The 16,630-nt window shown below is 64.9% G+C and overlaps 1 protein-coding gene across 2 annotated transcripts; it reads right to left on the reverse strand.

The window, feature by feature from the left end:
• Nucleotides 1-207: 207 nt before the first annotated feature.
• CPLX2 (complexin 2) lies at nucleotides 208-16,255 on the reverse strand. 2 transcript variants are annotated; one of them, XM_064724685.1, is made up of 5 exons: nucleotides 16,107-16,255; nucleotides 11,640-11,736; nucleotides 2,479-2,586; nucleotides 1,817-1,992; nucleotides 208-1,641 (listed from the first exon to the last, which is right to left on the reverse strand). In XM_064724685.1, exons 3-5 carry the CDS (start codon nucleotides 2,507-2,509, stop codon nucleotides 1,444-1,446), a joined length of 405 nt encoding a protein of 134 aa, XP_064580755.1. In that variant the 5' UTR covers nucleotides 2,510-2,586; nucleotides 11,640-11,736; nucleotides 16,107-16,255; the 3' UTR covers nucleotides 208-1,443. The 2 variants fall into 2 exon arrangements, with proteins under 2 accessions (XP_064580755.1, XP_064580756.1); XM_064724686.1 differs by lacking the exons at nucleotides 11,640-11,736; nucleotides 16,107-16,255 and adding an exon at nucleotides 4,851-4,884.
• Between the last annotated feature and the right edge of the window lie 375 nt (nucleotides 16,256-16,630).

Consider the following 16,630-nt stretch of genomic DNA (forward strand, 5'->3'; position numbering starts at 1 on the left):
CAGAGAGGACAGGTGCCTGTGGAGTAGGAAGGCAGCAGGAATGAGTAGGACTCTGGGAGCCACGTGTGGCTGCTTCCTGCACCTGTAGAGGCCTGGCTGGGGGCCAGCCCAGGTGTGATGAGCTGCCAGCTTTCACCACCTGAGGTTGGTGGGGTGAGGGAGCTGACACGGGGGCCCAGGAAAGCAACGGATGAGAAGAGGCCGGAGCAATGTACAAATCCCTTTATTTTATTAGATCGTCAAAGACTAGTTCGAGCAGGATGGTCACAGCATGTCTGTGGGGCCCCGAGCTGCCCGCCACCTCCCGGGAGGGCCCTGGGGAGCGGCCGGGGGCCGTGGCTGAGGAAGCACAGGGAGGGAGGGAGGGAGGGGGAGCACGGTGTGGCAGAGACGGGCCGGGATGGGGCTGTGCCCCTGCCTCCCCCGGTTGGGGTGCAAGCAGCGGCTCCTGGGACACCCCGGGGCGCTTGCCCAGGGATCCCTTCCCAGGCCCGGGGACCCACGTGTCCAGCGTCGGGTGAGGGCAGCCGGGTGTCCCCACCCGGGAGTGGCCCGGCAGCCCTCGGCCCGCGCTGGCGTTATTGCAGGGGACAGAGCGGGGGTCCCGCAGCACGGCGAGGGCGCCGCGGGCGGCCCCCGGGGACAGTGGGGACGCGGGGCTGGGAGTCAGAGCAGCGGACACGAGGACGCACGGAGCGACGGGGCGCACCCTGGCACGGAGACACTAATGCGAGGACGGGGGCCAGCGGGGCCAAGACACGGACGAGCGAGCGGCGGGGACGGGGACGGGGCAGGGGGGCCCCTGCCCCGCGCGTGCCTTTGTACACGGTTGGCGGAGCGCGGCGCCCGCTGCTCCCGGTGCTGAAGTATTGCAGTCTAACTGATATGGCTTTAACTATGGGGCCAGAGATGCGGGGAGGGGGGTCCCCTCCAACCCCCCGATGCAGGAGCACACCGGGCAGCCCCGGGGGACCCCCGTGCCCGACGACCGGGGCTGGGGGAGCTGCGGGCAGGGCGCCTGGCTTTGTGCTTCGGGCTTGGCCCAGGGCGGGAGGGGGCAGGGGGATGGCAGTGTTGGGGACGGGGGCAGGCGAGCAGAGGCCTCCTGGGGTCCCCTGGGAGAAGAGAAGGGGCAGGGCAGGGGGCACGAGGAGCCACCCCGGGGGGCCGGTAGGGCCTGGGTGCCCCTGGCCTGCCGCGAGGTTACATCAGTGCATTTGGTCCCGGTTCGCCCTGTCCGGCCAGGGCTGCTCCCCTTTGGCGTGGTGGGGGGGCCCTGCCTGGACGGGACGGGGCGGGCTTTTGGTCTGGTCGGGGGACAGGGCAGGAGGGGATGGGAGGGGGTGTGGGGACCCCCTCTCCGGGGCCAAGGGAACTGATGGAGGAGTTGTAGGAGAGAGGGCGCCCTTGCCCCAGCACCCTATGGCAGGGTTGACGGTGCTGTTACTTCTTGAACATATCCTGCAGTGGGCCGGGCAGGTACTTGAGGACGGTGTCCAGGATGCTCTCCTCCTCCTCCTCTTCCTCGTCCCCACAGCCTGCCGGGATCGCCTTCTTGGGGCGCGTCAGGCTGCCCTCACACGGCTGCTCCAGAGCAGCTTTCTCCTCTGCTTCCTTCTCCTCCTTCTTCTTCAGCCCGTACTGAGGGGACACAGGCTCTCAGCAGGGCAGGCGGCGGGCACTGCCCGCGCTGTGCCCCGTGCCCATCGCCACCGGCTCGGCCGCCCTCCTCCCGGCCATGCTGGCTCCCTGTCCCAGCCCCAGCCCGGCTGCCACAGGGGGGGCAGGGGCGGGCCCAGGGGAGGTGTGTGCCCACCTTGTCACGGATCTGCTGCCGGACTTTCTCCCGTTCCGCTTCCATGCGGGCGTGCTTGGCTTTCCGCTCCTCCTCCTGCTGGCGCAGGGCTTCCTGCCTCTCCTCCTCCTTCTTCTGCGCGTCGGGATCCTTCTCCTCCTCGCCCCCCAGCATCTTCCCCATGTCCTTGGTGGCCCCTGCGCATAATAAGACCCTTGGTTGGTCCCCAAGTGTGCTGCAGCGTGGTGCTCTGCCAAAGATCCTGCAGGAGCAGGGAGGGCAAGGAGGTCCTTGGCAAGGAGGACCTGGGACATCCCCAGGGCCACCTGTGCTGAAGTGGGCTGCAGGCAGGCTCGGGAGGCTGTGGGGATGGGGAGTACCACGGGCTGGCTGTTCTGCCCTAGTTCAGTGTCAGCTGGGGGAGATGCCAGCAGCTCCTTCTTCAGCACCCAGGGGACCTGCTGGGGAATCCCACTTAACAGCAGAAGAGCCAGGATTCCCCAGCCAGCCGCTGATGGCACTGGAAGTGGGAAACCTGGAGGGCTCCAGCAGCAGCTCCCCATTGCTGGTGGCACTCTGTGTCACTCTGTCCCCTTGCCATGTCCCTCCCACTGTGCTACTGGGGTGCTGGGCCTGCATTGCTCACAGATGGGGACCCTTGAGGGGGAACAGCTCACACTCACCGCCCAGCGCTTGCTTCATGACGAAGTCCATGGTGCCGGTGTGTGCGTGTGGCTAGGCCGGTGCCCAGCGCTCATCCACCGCTCTCCGGGCTTGCTGACCTGGGCCACCTGCGCAGGCAGAGAAGGACAAGGCTGGGGATACCATGCTGAGGTTCCCTGCTGCCCAGGCTGACGGATGGAATGATCTCTGGGGCTGTGCTTTGCACCCTCTGTATCCTCAGCCCAAATGCCCTTCAGGATGGGCAGAAGGAAGTTCTGGGGTGTGCAGGCAGAGAGTGACAGTGCCTGCTCCCCTCAGGCCCCTCCCTACATCCCTTCTGGCCTTGAGGACCTGTGGAGACACCAAGGCAGGGACTCCAGAGGGATGTTCCACCTCAGCACTGCCCTTGGTGTGGCACCAGGAGCCCCGGTGTACTGCCTGGGGGCTGGTGGGATGGGGACCCACCACGCCACCGTGCATCGTGTGCCCCTGCTGTGCAGGAGAGGGTGACAGACCTTGTGTGGGGGACCCGGGGTGCCGTGTGTGTGTGTGTCTACAGCAGCACGAGTGCTCTGCAGAGGGATGGGGAAGAGGCTGTTGGCGCCTTGCGGCAGCGCTTGGGGGCTGCAGGGGTTGCAGGCAGCAGCAGCCTGTGACTGGTGTGTGATCCCTGTGTGTGCGATCCGTGCTGGTGCTGCGGGTGGGTGACACCGTGCGAGCTGCTTGAGGTGGTGACCGGAGGAGCATGTGTACAGAGGAAGGGGGGTGACACCGTGCAGGGGCATTGCCTGTGGGGTGACGTGCGGGCTGTGAGCAGGATGGAGCGGTGGGTACACGGGGGCATCTGTACGGTGGGTGACACCGTGCAGGGGCACTGCCTGTGCAGGATGGAGCGGGTGGGTGACACCGTGCAGGGGCACTGCCTGTGCAGGTGGGTGACACCGTGCAGGGGCACTGCCTGAGCAGGACGGAGCGGGTGCGTGCTGTGCCTGCGTGCGCTGCGCGTGAGCTCTGCGTGCGGGCTGTGTTTGCTCAAGAGGTGTGTTTGCGGGTGCCTGCAGGCTGTGTTTGCATGGGGGGTGCGTGTGGGTAACTTTGTGGGGCTGCAGGTTGCGTGTGCCCCCGTGATGAGCGGGTTTGCAGCCCGTTTGCCAGCTCGGAGCACGAGCGTGCGCGAGTTTTGGGGTCTGCGGGCTCTGCGGATGCGTGTGCACGCAGGGCTGCGGGCTGTGCCTGCCTGCTGGGTGTTTGTGCTGCGGGTGTGCGTGAGTTTGCACACTCGGGGGGTGCTGCAGGCGGTGCGAGTGTGAGTGTGGGGGGGTTGTGTGTGCAGGTCCGTGGGTTTGCAGGCTGCACGGGGGGCTGAGCACACAAATTTGCAGACTGTGTCGCGTGTGTGTACGTGTGGGGGTGTTGCAGGCTGCCTGTGTGCTCCGTGTGTGTGTGTGCATGCGGGGGATTACGGCAGAGGGTGTGTGTGTGGGGGTGCCCGTGCCCCCCACGTGCCCCGTGTGAGTGGGGTGCTGCAGGCTGTGCTCGGAGCCTGGGGGTGCAGTTTGCAGCGTGTGTGTGTGTGTGTGTGTGTGAGTGTGTGTGTACGTGCCCGGTGGGCGCTGCAGCCCAGCGGGTACCCCCACCCCGGCTCTCCGGAACCCCCATGGGGCTGGGGGAGCTGTGACCCCGGGAAATTTGCTGCTGCCAGCCCCGGGGCACCCCACGACAATCTGGGGGGGCTCAGTACAGTGCTGAGCCCTGGGACTGCAGCGGGGGCTTGGGGGGCACCGGGTTCGGGGAACACCGGAGAGCGCAGGGACACCGGAGCCGTAGGCAAGGTGCAAGGATCACGGGGAGCACCGGAGCACGGGGGTCGCGTCACGGGGGGGCTCGTAGCGATAGCGGGGGACATCGGGAGGTGCACGGGCGACACAGGGGGAACACAGCAAACGGGGGGAACACCGGCAGGCACCGGGATACCGGGGCCACAGGGGCTGCAGAGACGCAGGAGACACGGGGGGGCGCGGGGAAGGCGGGGGACAGCGGGGACACGGGACGTAGCGGACACCCGGCATGCGGGGGACACCGGCACCGCAGCGGGACGCGGGGGGCGCGCCGCCGTGAGGAGCGGGGGAAGGTGGGGCGCAGGCACAAGGACGACGAGGGGGGAACCCGGGTCGGGGAACGCGCACCGGGGGCGCAGGGGACACCGGGGAACGCGGGGACACGGGGAAGGCGGGAACCGCGCGGGGGGCGAGGGTCGCGCAGGGGCCGCGGTGCCGCCGGGACCCCTCTCCCCCCCAGCCCACCCCGGGGTCTGCGGCGCGGGGCCCCGCCCGCCGCCCGGGGCCGCCCGGTGCCGCAGCGGCGGCGCTGTCCCTTCAGCACCGGCACTCACCGGCTCCGCCGCCGCTCGCCGCTGCCGCCGCTCCGCCCCGCCCCGCCCCGCCGCGGCCCGGCCCCCTCCCGCCCCCGGCGGCACGCGTGGGCCCGCCCGGAGCGACACCCCCCGCCACCGCCACCGCCACCGTGCGGACCGGCCCCCGCGGGGGCGGCGGGGCGCGGGACCCTCCCGGGAAACGCCGCACGACCCCCGGGAACGTCCCGGGCAGCCCCGCAGCGCTCCCCGGGACGGGGCCCCTCGGACAGCACCCGCGGGGCAGCGCCTCCTGCGCGGGGTTAATGATTCACCGCCGCCGCAATTACCGGGGAAACGAGGCGCTCGTCAGCCCGAGGTGCCCCCGGTCCCGCAGCCCCGGCTCCCTCACTGAACCCCCGACCCGCAGCTCCCCGGCCTCCTCTGCAGCGATGCGGGGCGGCTGCGGGAGTTTAATTAAAGTCCCTGATAAATCATATCACCCTCCCTCCCCTTTCCGCCAAGAGCTGCCGCTCGGGGGCCCCAGCTTTGGATTTTTGGTGCTGCGCCCCCCGCGGGGTTCCCAGGGCAGGGAGGGGATGCCAGAGGGGGTCTATGGTGGCATCGAGGATATGATGCCCACGGAGCTCAGAACCCCCTTCAGCGAAGGGTTCCTGGGTAGGAAATGGGGTGCACCCCCCTGCCTGCCCCCCTGCACCTGCCCGAATGCAGATGGGCTCCTGAGCCCCTCCCGTGCTCCTCTGCAGTGCGGGACAGGGCTCCCCAGCCCTGTCCCGATGCTCAGGGACGCTGTGTGCTCCTCACACAGCCGGTGCCTCCTCATTAATGCAGCCCTGGGTTCTCAGAGACAACATGAGCCCTGTGCGAATCTCACCAGCGGCACTTGCAGCCGGGCTTTGGGATAGCCCGTGTTTGATAGTGACGCTCTGGACCAGCAGCCTGTGGGAGCCCAGCAGGGCACTGCAGAGGGTCGGGGTGCTTTAGGGATGGCCCCCCTAAACGTGGGGGGCTGCAGGGAGCTGGGACAGGCTGCAGTTGCCCCCGCAAGCCCCCTGGGGTGGGCTCAGGAGATGCTGCTGGGGCTGCTGTGGGAAGGCTGGGGGAGATGCAGGATGTGGGGCAGGAGTGGGGGGACATCTCTCAGCCAGGGGGGACAAAACTGGCTTGCAAGTGCCACCTCCAGAGAGATGCACTGGCAGATCTGTGCGTGCACAGCCGCTGCCAGCTCCTGCCTCACCGCACGGCCGCTGCCACGAACAACTCAGCACAGGGACAGCACATCAGGGACTCGTCCCTCTTGTTCACCCACTCTCACTGCTCCCAAAAACACCCCCTGGCACAACCCATCTCCACCAGCCCCGAGCCCTCAGCCTGGCACTGACCAACAACTCCTTTTTCCACCTCCAAGATAAAAAACCCTCCTGCCCTTGTGCCCAGCCCCGCTCTGCCTGCTGGCAGCTGGCGGGACGGGCACGTGGGCGGCAAGCCAGGCCTGTGCTCGGCCCGCCCGTCTGTCCGTCCGTCCGTCCGTCCGTCCTGCGGCAGCCCTGCTCCGGGCGTTGACGTCAGCGCTCCCGGCAGCCGGGCGGTGGGCGGGCGGCACCGCTCCTATTGTATTAAAAATAATACAGCGGAGCACAAATTCATTACAGATAAGTGTGACAGCCAGGAGGAATTAACGAGCCCGTCTCTCAGCGCCTGACAAACGCCTCCTTTTGTTCCTGGGATGGGTCCTTGAGTCTTTCAATCTTTGGAGATGCCTCGGCTCATTAAGCACATCCTCCTCCAGTAGATCCCAGTGTGCCAGAGAGGACTGCTCCCAGTATCAGCTCAGGCCAAACTGGCAGGGACATCCCTTGTGCAAGCGCCCAGTGCTAAATCGGGCTTGCCTTTCTTGGGAGTCAGGGGCCTGGAGCACTGTCCCTGGGCACTGTCCCCAAGCAGTGTCCCCGGGCACTGTCCCCAGTCACTGTCCCCAAGTACTGTCCCCAGTCACTGTCCCCAGTCACTGTCCCCAGGCACTGTCCCCAGTCACTGTCCCCAGGCACTGTCCCCAGTCACTGTCCCCAATCACTGTTCCCAATCACTGTCCCCAGTCACTGTCCCCAGTCACTGTCCCCAATCACTGTCCCCAGTCACTGTCCCCAATCACTGTCCCCAGGCACTGTCCCCAGTCACTGTCCCCAGTCACTGTCCCCAGTCACTGTCCCCGTGTGGGTTTGGGTGGCCGGGGGAGGTGGGCGAGCAGCCCCCGTCCCTGCTGCTGCGGGAAGCACGAGGCTGTGTGAGCTCAGGCCGCCCGCCCCAGCACTCCAGCTGCCAGTGCCGGCAGTGCCACCGCAGCTGCCGGGCTGGGGGCTCCCTGCTCTGCCCTGCTGGCCAGGATCCCATGGGAAGAGCAGCCCTGGGCATTGCCCCCTGCCCTGCACACTCCTGCTGTGGGACAGAGATGGATCCAGGGGACCCCCGCAGTCCCAGAGCTGAGCTGGTGTTTGGGGGATGCTCCCGGGGCTCGTGCCCAGTGTGGGCACTCCTTTAGGCCCAGCTGTTCCTTGGCATCATCCCGGGCAGTGTCACCTGCTGGGTGCCTGCCTGGAGCTCTGGGGGAGGCAGGAAGGGAAGGGATGGGGGGAGGTGTGAGGGGCTGGGGAGCAGCGCCGTAGCCAAAAGGAGGAGGAAGCTCTCAGCACCTCCAAACCCTGCAAACGCCTCTGTGGAGTCAGCACAGGTGCCAGGGCCCCAGCAGTTCCGTGCTCCACTCCAAGCTGGCACCCAGGGAGGGGATGGGGCTGGCTGGTGCCACCACATCGGCCACAGCAATCCCTGAGTGGCACCTGCCTGCTGGCATCGTCCCCATTGTCCCCTGATAGCCAGACAGGGACCCTGCAAGGTCACAGCCTCTGTGGGCCCTTTCAAAGCCCCCAGGCAGAGGGAATAGCTGCACCCATCCCTGCAGCACTGCCAGCCCAGCCTGCTGTCACCCATTAGCCCAGGGCAGTTATTCCACTTATCCGCCCCCCAACATCTTTGCAGAAAATAATTATTGGTCCTTCTCATTGCACCGAGGGATTAAAAGTGGTTAACTCCATTTCCAGAGGCTTTGTTATGTTGGTTTTCCCTCAGCTGCTGCACAAGGCGATTTCCACAGTGCCACTTAGGCAGCTTTTATCAGGTTGTCTTCTGGAGGTAATTGGGTTTTTCAGGAGCCTGTTTAAAATTCGTAACCCAGCCTCTTAAACAAAACAAAAACAGCAGCGGGGAGAAGAGGAAGAGGCAGCACGAAACATGCAGCAGCTGCAGCCTCTGAAGAGCAGCTCTGGTCCCTTGGGGGGGACAGGGACAGGGACAGGCACCAGCCGTGCTGTGGGGTCAGTCTGGAGCCAGCAGCCCCTCCAGCTCAGCGCTGAGCACAGACTGCTGGGGACAGCGGGGACCCGGCGTCACTCCCTCATGCTGTGTCAGGGCCGGGAGACTCTGTGGTGCCCAGAGCCACCCACGTGCAGTCCCTGGGGATGCTGCGGCCACCACTCTGTCCCTGCAGCAAGCCACAGACCCCCAGCACCGTGAGAGAGACCCCAGCACCCACCCAGCCCTTATCACGGCCATGTCACACACGGGGTGTGAGTGGGGTCTGTTTGCTCAGCACTCACCAGGATCCCTGGGGCTGGGGAGGGAGGTGGGCTCCTGCCACAGCCTGAGCCCCGCTCCACCATGAAGCTCCAGCTGTGGCAGGGCCCCCTGAGCTCACAGAGAGGGACACAGCAAATAGACAAAACCCACCCTTATGGGGTAACTTCTGCCAGCCCCAAGCCCTGGGGCTCTCCCTGGCTCTGGGCTTTGCTGGCTGGTTTGGGGGGGATCCTGCTGCCCCCCCTGTGCACCCCTGCAGCCAGAGGGGCCCTGGGCTGACACTGCGGCTGTTGCTGCATCCCTGCATTACAACCCTCTGCATTACTGCCCATCTGCATTGCTGCCACAGCCCTGTCACTGCCACTCTCTCCTGGCTGGACAAGGGGTGCAGGGGGCACCCCCAGCCCATCCTGCCCCTCTCGGGGTGCAGTGTGCTTTGGGGAGCAGCGGGTGCAGGGAGCTGCCACAGCACATGGGGCTGGATCACGGGGCTGCTCCTCGCAGGGCTGTGCCCGGGGCATCCACAGGAGCCGGCTGTGAGCTCACCCCTGCGGGGCCCCATCATGAACCTGCTCATCCCAGCCCTTCCTGCAGGGCCCCATCCCGCACCTGCTCATCCCAGCCCTGCCTGCGGGGCCCCATCATGAACCTGCTCATCCCAGCCCTTCCTGCAGGGCCCCATCCCGCACCTGCTCATCCCAGCCCTGCCTGCGGGGCCCCATCCCACACCTGCTCATCCCAGCCCTTCCTGCCGGGCCCCATCCCACACCTGCTCATCCCAGCCCTGCCTGCGGGGCGAGGAGGCTGCGGCTGAGCCAGGGATGGGGAAAGGAGAGGACCGAGCCTGTAATTCCAGCTGTTCCCAGCATGGCAGTGCCCCCGGAGGGTACCAGAGAGAGAGGGGTGCTCCCAGTGCTGCTCAGCCCTCCAGAGCTCCCCAAAATTGCCATCTACACCCACATCTGAGTCACACAGCGCTGCAGGGGCTGAATCTCCCAGCGGGACCTCCCAAGGGGACAGGGACTCAGCCCCAGGCTCCAGCTAAGAACACTCCAGAGTGGCTGGGCTGTCAGCCACGGTGTGACCGAGCACCTTGGCTTTGCCACCCCTGCTCTGCGCCCCTTGGTCACCCAGCCCTGGTCTCAGAGCCACCCAGAACCCCAAGGAGACAACACGAGCACTGAGGCACACCAGGATGGACCTGGGAGTGCCAGGGGACCCTGCTGGGATGGACCTGGGAATGCCACAAGGATCCTGCTGGGATGGCCCTGGGAGTGCCAGGGGTCCCTGCTGGGATGGACCTGGGAGTGCCAGGGGTCCCTGCTGGGACGGACCCTGCCCCTGGAGTGCTGCAGTGGTGACTCCTCATGCCTGCACTCCCGACTCCCTGCGTGTGCCTGGTGCCTCTGTGCTGTGCATTGTTAAACAGAGGCACTGCAGCCCCTCGCTGTTTATCCTGCTGTGGCTGCTGGGGACAGGCCCTGGTGGCTCTCTGCAGACTCAGCCGCCACATTAAGGCTCACTGCAGGTCTGGCCAGCTCCCCAAACAGGTTTATGACCCCTGGCCTTACTCACCTGGCCGCTTCCAAGCCCCCATCCCTATAGGATGGCTCCGACCCCCCGGAACAGACTCTGTGTTCCCCTGGGTGCTCTCCCCCAGGCTGTGCTGCCCTGCCCACGCAGCAGGGACAGCATTTCCACCCCCATGGCCTCTCCAAGGGCACGCTGGCGCCGAGTGCACCCCATCAATATTTATGGCAGGCACGCACACCCGCAGCTCTGCAGGGCCGGTGCGGAGCCGGGCTGGGCACAGCACACCAGGCTCTTCTTGGGAAGCAGCAAAACCCCCCTGAGCCCCTGTGCTGCCTGCCCAGCCCCTCACCCTGTGCACACACGGATTTTCAGCCTTGCCACACTGACAGGGCCCATGCAGACACCACTGACTGAGGTGGTCAGGACTGCATGGGTGGTGGATGCACAGGGATCATCTCCTGGCTCTGTGTCAGCATGGGATTTGGGCACCCACTCCCCACTGAAAGACTCAAAGTGGTTATACCCACCCTCATTTCACTGGCAGAAACAAGACACAAAGGACAAAGGCATGATTGGCTCAAGGTTGGGCAGCCAGGTCAGAGCAGAGCAATGGCAGCCCCCACCTGTCCCCTCTCCAGCCAAAACACCCTAAAAATGAGACCCCTGGCACTGCTCCCCTTTATCAGCCTCATGTTGATAAAGCATTGCTTTTGTAAAGATCCTGTAATCTCATTGGGGCACCTGAGTTGAGGACAGGGGTGTTTTAACCCCTCTCTGTACCAGCAGTGCTGAGGGGTGGGAGGGAGTGAGGAGCAGGGATGCTTGGCCCAAAGGTGGCTCTGGGAGAGCAGTGAGGGAAAGGCTCATTGTATCCCATGAGAGGGGAGATTTGGGAGCCCTGAATGCCCCATGGCCTGGGCAACAGAGCTGGATAAGGGGGACAGCACCAGGGGCACCCTGCTGGCAGCAGATGGCTGCGTGGTGGGGGCTCCGTGGCAGCCTGGGGGGACATCTGGGTGCCTGGGCTGGGGCCAAGCTGCAGCTCGGTGGGAGCAGCAGGATGAGCCTGACTGCCCTGCCTGGGGAGCTGGGGAGGGGGCCCCAGGAGTGGCTGGGCTGGGTGTGGGGCTTGCTGCCCCCCAGCTGCCTGTGCTGGGGGTTTCTGCTGCGCCGTGACGCCGGACAGGCACCGTGCTGCTCCAAGAGCTGCTGGGGCTCGGGCCAGAAATTCATTCTTGGCTGCTTTCAGAAGGGTTTGGCTCGTACCTTTCCCATCTGGGGGCTTTCAAATGGAAAAAAAAAAAAAAAAAACCAAAAAAAATAAAAGAAGAAGAAAGAAAAAACCCCCTGGCCCTGTGCCACCTCCACAGTCACCATCACTTGCCATGGTCTCCAGGTGGGACCGTGCCCAGCATCTGCTGAGATCCTGAGCTGGTCCTCACTCCCCCGGCCCTGAGCTGCTTCAGGTGCCTCTTGCCTACCTCAAAGTGTCACCAAGATGAGTCCCCCCCATCCTGGGTGACCTGACTGGCTCCACCACGTGTTACCTCTGAGCCTCCCCATCCACCCCATGACTCTGCTGTGCCCCCCACACCACGGGCAGTGAAATGGCCCCCCCAGCCCCCCAAGAGCCACAGCGCTGCCTACCTTGGTGTGTGCAGCACCGGGAGCCTGCTGCTTCAGCACCTAACGCAGGGGACAGGGACCTCGCGGGGGTGGCTGGGCATCGCAGGGAGAGCAGGGCCTGCAGAGACACCAACAGCGACAGCATGAGCGCCTTGGAGGGGGCACAGCACTGGGGGGACACACAAAGGGGAGTCATTTGATGGGGGACAGACAGAGCACACCACTGCTTGCTGCCCTCTCCTCCACCTGGCTGGCTCTGTGTGCTCCCTGCATCCCCATCTCAAGGATGGAGCAACTGCCCAGAGGCACCAAGTCCCTGCAGGAGGGAGCCCAGCAGGGCGTGCAGAGGGTGAGGAGGTGCAGGAGGTGGCAGCTCTTCCTCTCCTGGATCAGGGGCACCCACTCTGCTGCTGGCAGAGGGCTCCTGGCCATCTCTGCAGGTACCTGGCAGTTCGGATGCCTTCATTAAAAATTGAGAGGCTCTCAACTCTTTAAAGGTTTTAAAATTTCACATTGACTCTGCCTTCCTTAGCTTGCACATGATGAATTTCTCCTTTGGAGAACATAATGGCAAGTTAAAACAAGCCAGCAGACAGAAGTCTTTGCTCAGACTCAGCAAGTGGAGGAAGCCTGGTGCTGCTTTGGGCCTCAGGAAACTTCTGTCTGGGGATCTCATCCCTTCCTAAATGCCCTTGAAATCGCCCTGTGAGGCTTGGGGAGATGCTGGCATGGGCAGGGGCTGTGCAGGGAGCTGGGTGCCAGCTCTGGGTGCCACGCTGGCTGTTCTGGGGTGGGCTGTCCCTGTGGTGTGGCTCATGTCACTGTGAGATGTGTCATGAGCACGATTTCTCCTCAGCACTGGAGAAGCAGGTTCCTGGGGAAGTTACAAATTCATCCTGACTTCAAGCAAAGGCTTTTCCTCCACCCTGGGGAAGGAGGGAGGCTTTGGCAAATTGGAGATAAATCTGTGACCCAGGGGAGCCAGGGGAACACTGACGCTGTGGAGGAGCAGGGCTGCCATGGAAGGATGGAGCCTGCATTCTGAAAAGCTTCACAGAGCAGGGATGCCTCATCCCAACCCTGGAGCAGGAGGCACTGACAGCCCCTGGGAACAGGTTTGGGGAGGTTGGCTGTGGGAAGAGGCAAAGGGTCCCCAGTGGGAGACCCCAGAAGGGTGCCTGGTGCCCTGGGAGATGCAGTGCAGAGAGCTCGGCCTGCACAGGGCTCAGCAGCAGCGTGAAGGTGACCTTTGCTGGGGACAGCCACTGCCTCCTTTGGGATGTGGGAAGGCTCTGGAGCAGGGTGAGACGGGCTGCAGAGCTGCAGGGATGTGCTCCTGGGGGCGTCTGGTTTCCAGACAGCGCCGTGCCAAGGACACAGCTGGGCTGGGAGAGGCAGGGTGGCTCTGCTGCCATGGCCTGGGGTGCACAGCAGCAGAGATTTGTCTGCTGAAACCCCAGAGGGTGGGAAGGGCAGGAACACCCCGCCCAGGCACTTGAGAGAAAGCAGAGAGTCCTGAGGGGTGCTGCTCTAAACCCTGCAGGTGCTGCTCTAATCCCTGCAGGGTATTTTTTATTTCAGCCAGACCAAAGAGGTTTTTATCTCCTTTGCAATAGGCAGAGCCTGGCAGTACCACGAAGATGCATCTCACCTGGACAGCTGCACCAGCTCAGTCAGTCTGTCTGTCTGTCTGTCTGTCCAGGCAGCCAGACACCAAGCACAGCCAAAGCAGAGGACAGGAGCAGCAGAGCAGGGTGATGGTGCCAGAACAGCTCCAGGGACAGCCGTGCCCCCAGGTGCTGGCAGGGACGTTTTGATCCAGTCTGGACACAAGGCACAGTACCCAGGGAAAACTGAATGCTCCAGATGAGACATTAGTGAGCCCACAGCTCTTCTGCTTTGGCACATCCAGCTCTCAGCACCCTGCCTGAGCAGCTGAGCTTGTGCAAGTGTCTGAGAGGAGGGGAGGCTGGGGAAGGAGGAGGGTGAGCTGAGAAACTCAGGGCACATCTCAAATCACTTCCCCTGCCTAAGGGAGATGCTCCTGGGTCTGGCACCAGTTTCCAGCCTGGGCAGCAGGAGAGAAGGAGGGTTCAGAGTCACAAAGTCTGGGGACAGCCTGTGCTGGCAGCGTGCTGTCCTGGCTCTCATGCAGGGTGCAGGGGACTCAGGGTGCCCTGCCACAGTGGGCAGCCCCCCGAGGCATTCCCCAGGTGAGGTCTGCACCTGAGCTGACCTACCTTGCCTTCAAAAAGCAAAGATCCTCAGCCTCAAACACCTCAATTGCTCTGGCACAATTCCTCCCACCTCAGACTGGGGTAGGTCTGGGTGCACCATTGTGGGGCTCTGGGATGTGACTGGGATGAGCAATGTTTCTGAGTGCCACAGAGGGGCTGGTGGCACCAGCCAGGGAGGGAAGGACCTGCTGCTCTGGCTGTGTGCAGGACGAGCAGGGTGGTGCAGAACAACACAGCAAAGGTGACAGTGGCAGAGCCCACAGCTGGACAAGGCACTGGTCGGGGTCTCTGCAGGCAGGGAGGCTCGGGGGGAGCAGGAGAGCAGAGGGGAAAGCTCCTGGGACGAGCAGAGGGCGCTCAGGCGAGAGCAGGAGCAGGAGCAGGAGCACGGCTTGTTTACCCTGGCTGAGCAGGCCTGATTGCTCTCTATAAATACACCCAGAGAATAAACACCAGGGAGGGAGAGGGAGCATTTAAACTCCAGGATGATGCTGGCATAAGAACAAATAGGAAGGCCTGGCCAGGAGCACAGAGGCTGTGGGTGAGAGCAGAGATCCTCTGGCCACGGGGAAGATCCTCTGGGTCCAGCCCTGGCTGCTGGGGCAGTGTGTGATGCCCAAGGGCCTGGGCTCGGTGCCATGCAGCCTGGGCTGCAGTGACCATGCTCTCCTGCCATGCCAGAGCTCCTGAGCTCCAGGCCACAGGGGCACACCGGTGCCCAGGGGTAGGAATGGAGATGTGCCACACTGCCAGTGATCACCACCTCCTCCCCAGAGGGGTTTTCCACAGGGACTTCTCATCTCCAGAACATGAACCAGGCTGGGCAACTCAGCACAGCTGCCCTTGGTGCCTGGTATGGGCCTGGTGGGCTTTGCCTGGCAGCAGCCCCTGCAGAAGCCCAGGGAAGAGCCCAGGTGTGAACCACAATCCCCTCCAGGGCAGTGAGGTGTCCTGAGCTCTGTCTGCTCAGGGTCATTTCAATACTAATGTCATCAAGCAAGGCAATCGAAGAAACAAACACTCGGCCCAGAGCCAAGTGAGACTTTGAGACATTTTTCTGTGCCAGTTTGTCTCAGCTGAGCCATCTCCAGTTTCCCCAGGAGGGTGAGGGTCAGACACTGTGAGCAGTGCTACTGGATGGGACTGAGCTCCTTTGTTTCCATGCTGGAGCCTGTCCTGGCAGCCCTCGGGGTCCTGCAGCCTCAGAGGCACAAGTGCAGGTTTGGCAGGGAGGGCATTTCTCTGAATGTCCAGCCCATCCTTCCTCATCCTCGATTTGCAAAGCCAGCCCCTCAGCTTGACTCCAATCACTGTGGTTCCCTCAGCAGCCCTGGCCAGCAGCTGCTGGAGCCTGAGCACGGAGCCTGGCAGGTTGCAGGAGAAGCCCTGAGCGCTGAGCCCTGTTCTGAGCGAGGTGCCAGCCCTGCCTCTGTGCTCTGACTCACTGCTCTGCCAGCCTCGGGCAGCGGCTGCCCGGTCACGCCGGTGCCATGCGGGTGGCACTGCCACCGCGTGTGCCAAGGCCTGGATGGCAGCAGCCACCTGCCCCTGTGCTGCTGGGGACACGGCGGGGACAGGGCTGGGCTGGGGGGCTCAGCCTTGTGGGGACAGTGCACAGGGGAGAGGGGTTGAATCTCAGGGGACTGGGAACGGTGAGGCTGGGATGCTCCACGAGTGGTTGGGCTGAGCCGTGGATGGAGAGCGGGGTGGAGGAGGGAGCCCCTGATGGGGAGGCACGGGAGGAGCCCGGCAGGTACCGAGATCCCCACGGCAGGAAGGAGCACGGAGCAGCGGGCAGGGGGTGATGGCGGGATCAGGTCTCATCCTCTCCCTGCCCTCAGCCCCGCTCTGCGGAGCCTCCTGCAGGGCATGGCCGGGCACGGAGGGGCATCCAAAGCCCGGCGCGGGGGTGACAGCCCTTCTCCTGCCATCCCTGCACGCCGGCGTGTCCCCCTCCCCAGAGCTGCGGGTGGGCACCCGGGGGGCGCCGCTCAGCTCTGCATGGCTCCCCGCACCCGCATCACTGCCGGGCTCCCCGCACCCGCATCACCTGCCGGGCTCCCCGCATCACCTGCATCCTCCCCGCATCCCGCCCCGCATCCCGCCCCGCATGCCGCATCCCGCCGCTCCGCGGCCGCCGCCCCGTTATATAAGCCGGCGGCCCCGGGAGGCTCGGCGGGCCGATCGCCGCCCCCCCCGGGCTCTGCGGCACGGCACGGCGCGGCCCGGCCCGGCCCGGTCCCGCACCCACCTGGCTGGCTCGGCGCAGCTCCGGTGCGCCCCGTCCGCCCCCGGCGCGGAGAAGGAGCCGCCGCCGGAAGGGAGGCGGGAGCCGTAGCGGTACAGGGGGGGCCCGGTGCTGGCTCCCCCTCCGCCGCACGGCCTCCCGGGCGGGGCCGCCTCCGTGCCCGCCTCCGGACCGCCCCGCGCCCCGGGCGGCAGCCCCCGGCCCGGCCTTCCGCCCCGCTACCGGCCGCGTTCCCTCCGGTACCGGTAATTGCTCCTCCGGTACCGAGATGGCCTCACCCCGCTGTTCAGCCATCCGCCCCTGCAACCCGGCTGTGCCCCCCTCACCCCGCATCACCCCCGGTACGGAGCGTCCCTCCCGGTACCGCCTGTGCCTCCGGTGCATGACAGCCACCCCCAGTGCGTGGCCGTGTCTCCCAGTACCCCATTGCTTGGCCACCCGTTTCTCCAGTACCCAGCAATTCCCCCCACTCCCCAGCCATCCCTCTGGACCCCCTGGCCCTGCCAGTTCCTCCCCATCCAGCCATT

Source organism: Zonotrichia leucophrys, chromosome 13, assembly GCF_028769735.1.
Source record: "Zonotrichia leucophrys gambelii isolate GWCS_2022_RI chromosome 13, RI_Zleu_2.0, whole genome shotgun sequence".
NCBI lineage: Eukaryota > Metazoa > Chordata > Aves > Passeriformes > Passerellidae > Zonotrichia > Zonotrichia leucophrys.

Coding starts and splice junctions, on each gene's coding strand:
- CPLX2 (XM_064724685.1), bottom strand. CDS start 2,509: ATGGACTTCGTCATGAAGCAAGCGCTGGGCG. Junction 1,993..2,478: donor CATGAAGCAAGCGCTGGGCG/GTGAGTGTGAGC, acceptor TATTATGCGCAG/GGGCCACCAAGGACATGGGG. Junction 1,642..1,816: donor GGCAGCAGATCCGTGACAAG/GTGGGCACACAC, acceptor GTGTCCCCTCAG/TACGGGCTGAAGAAGAAGGA.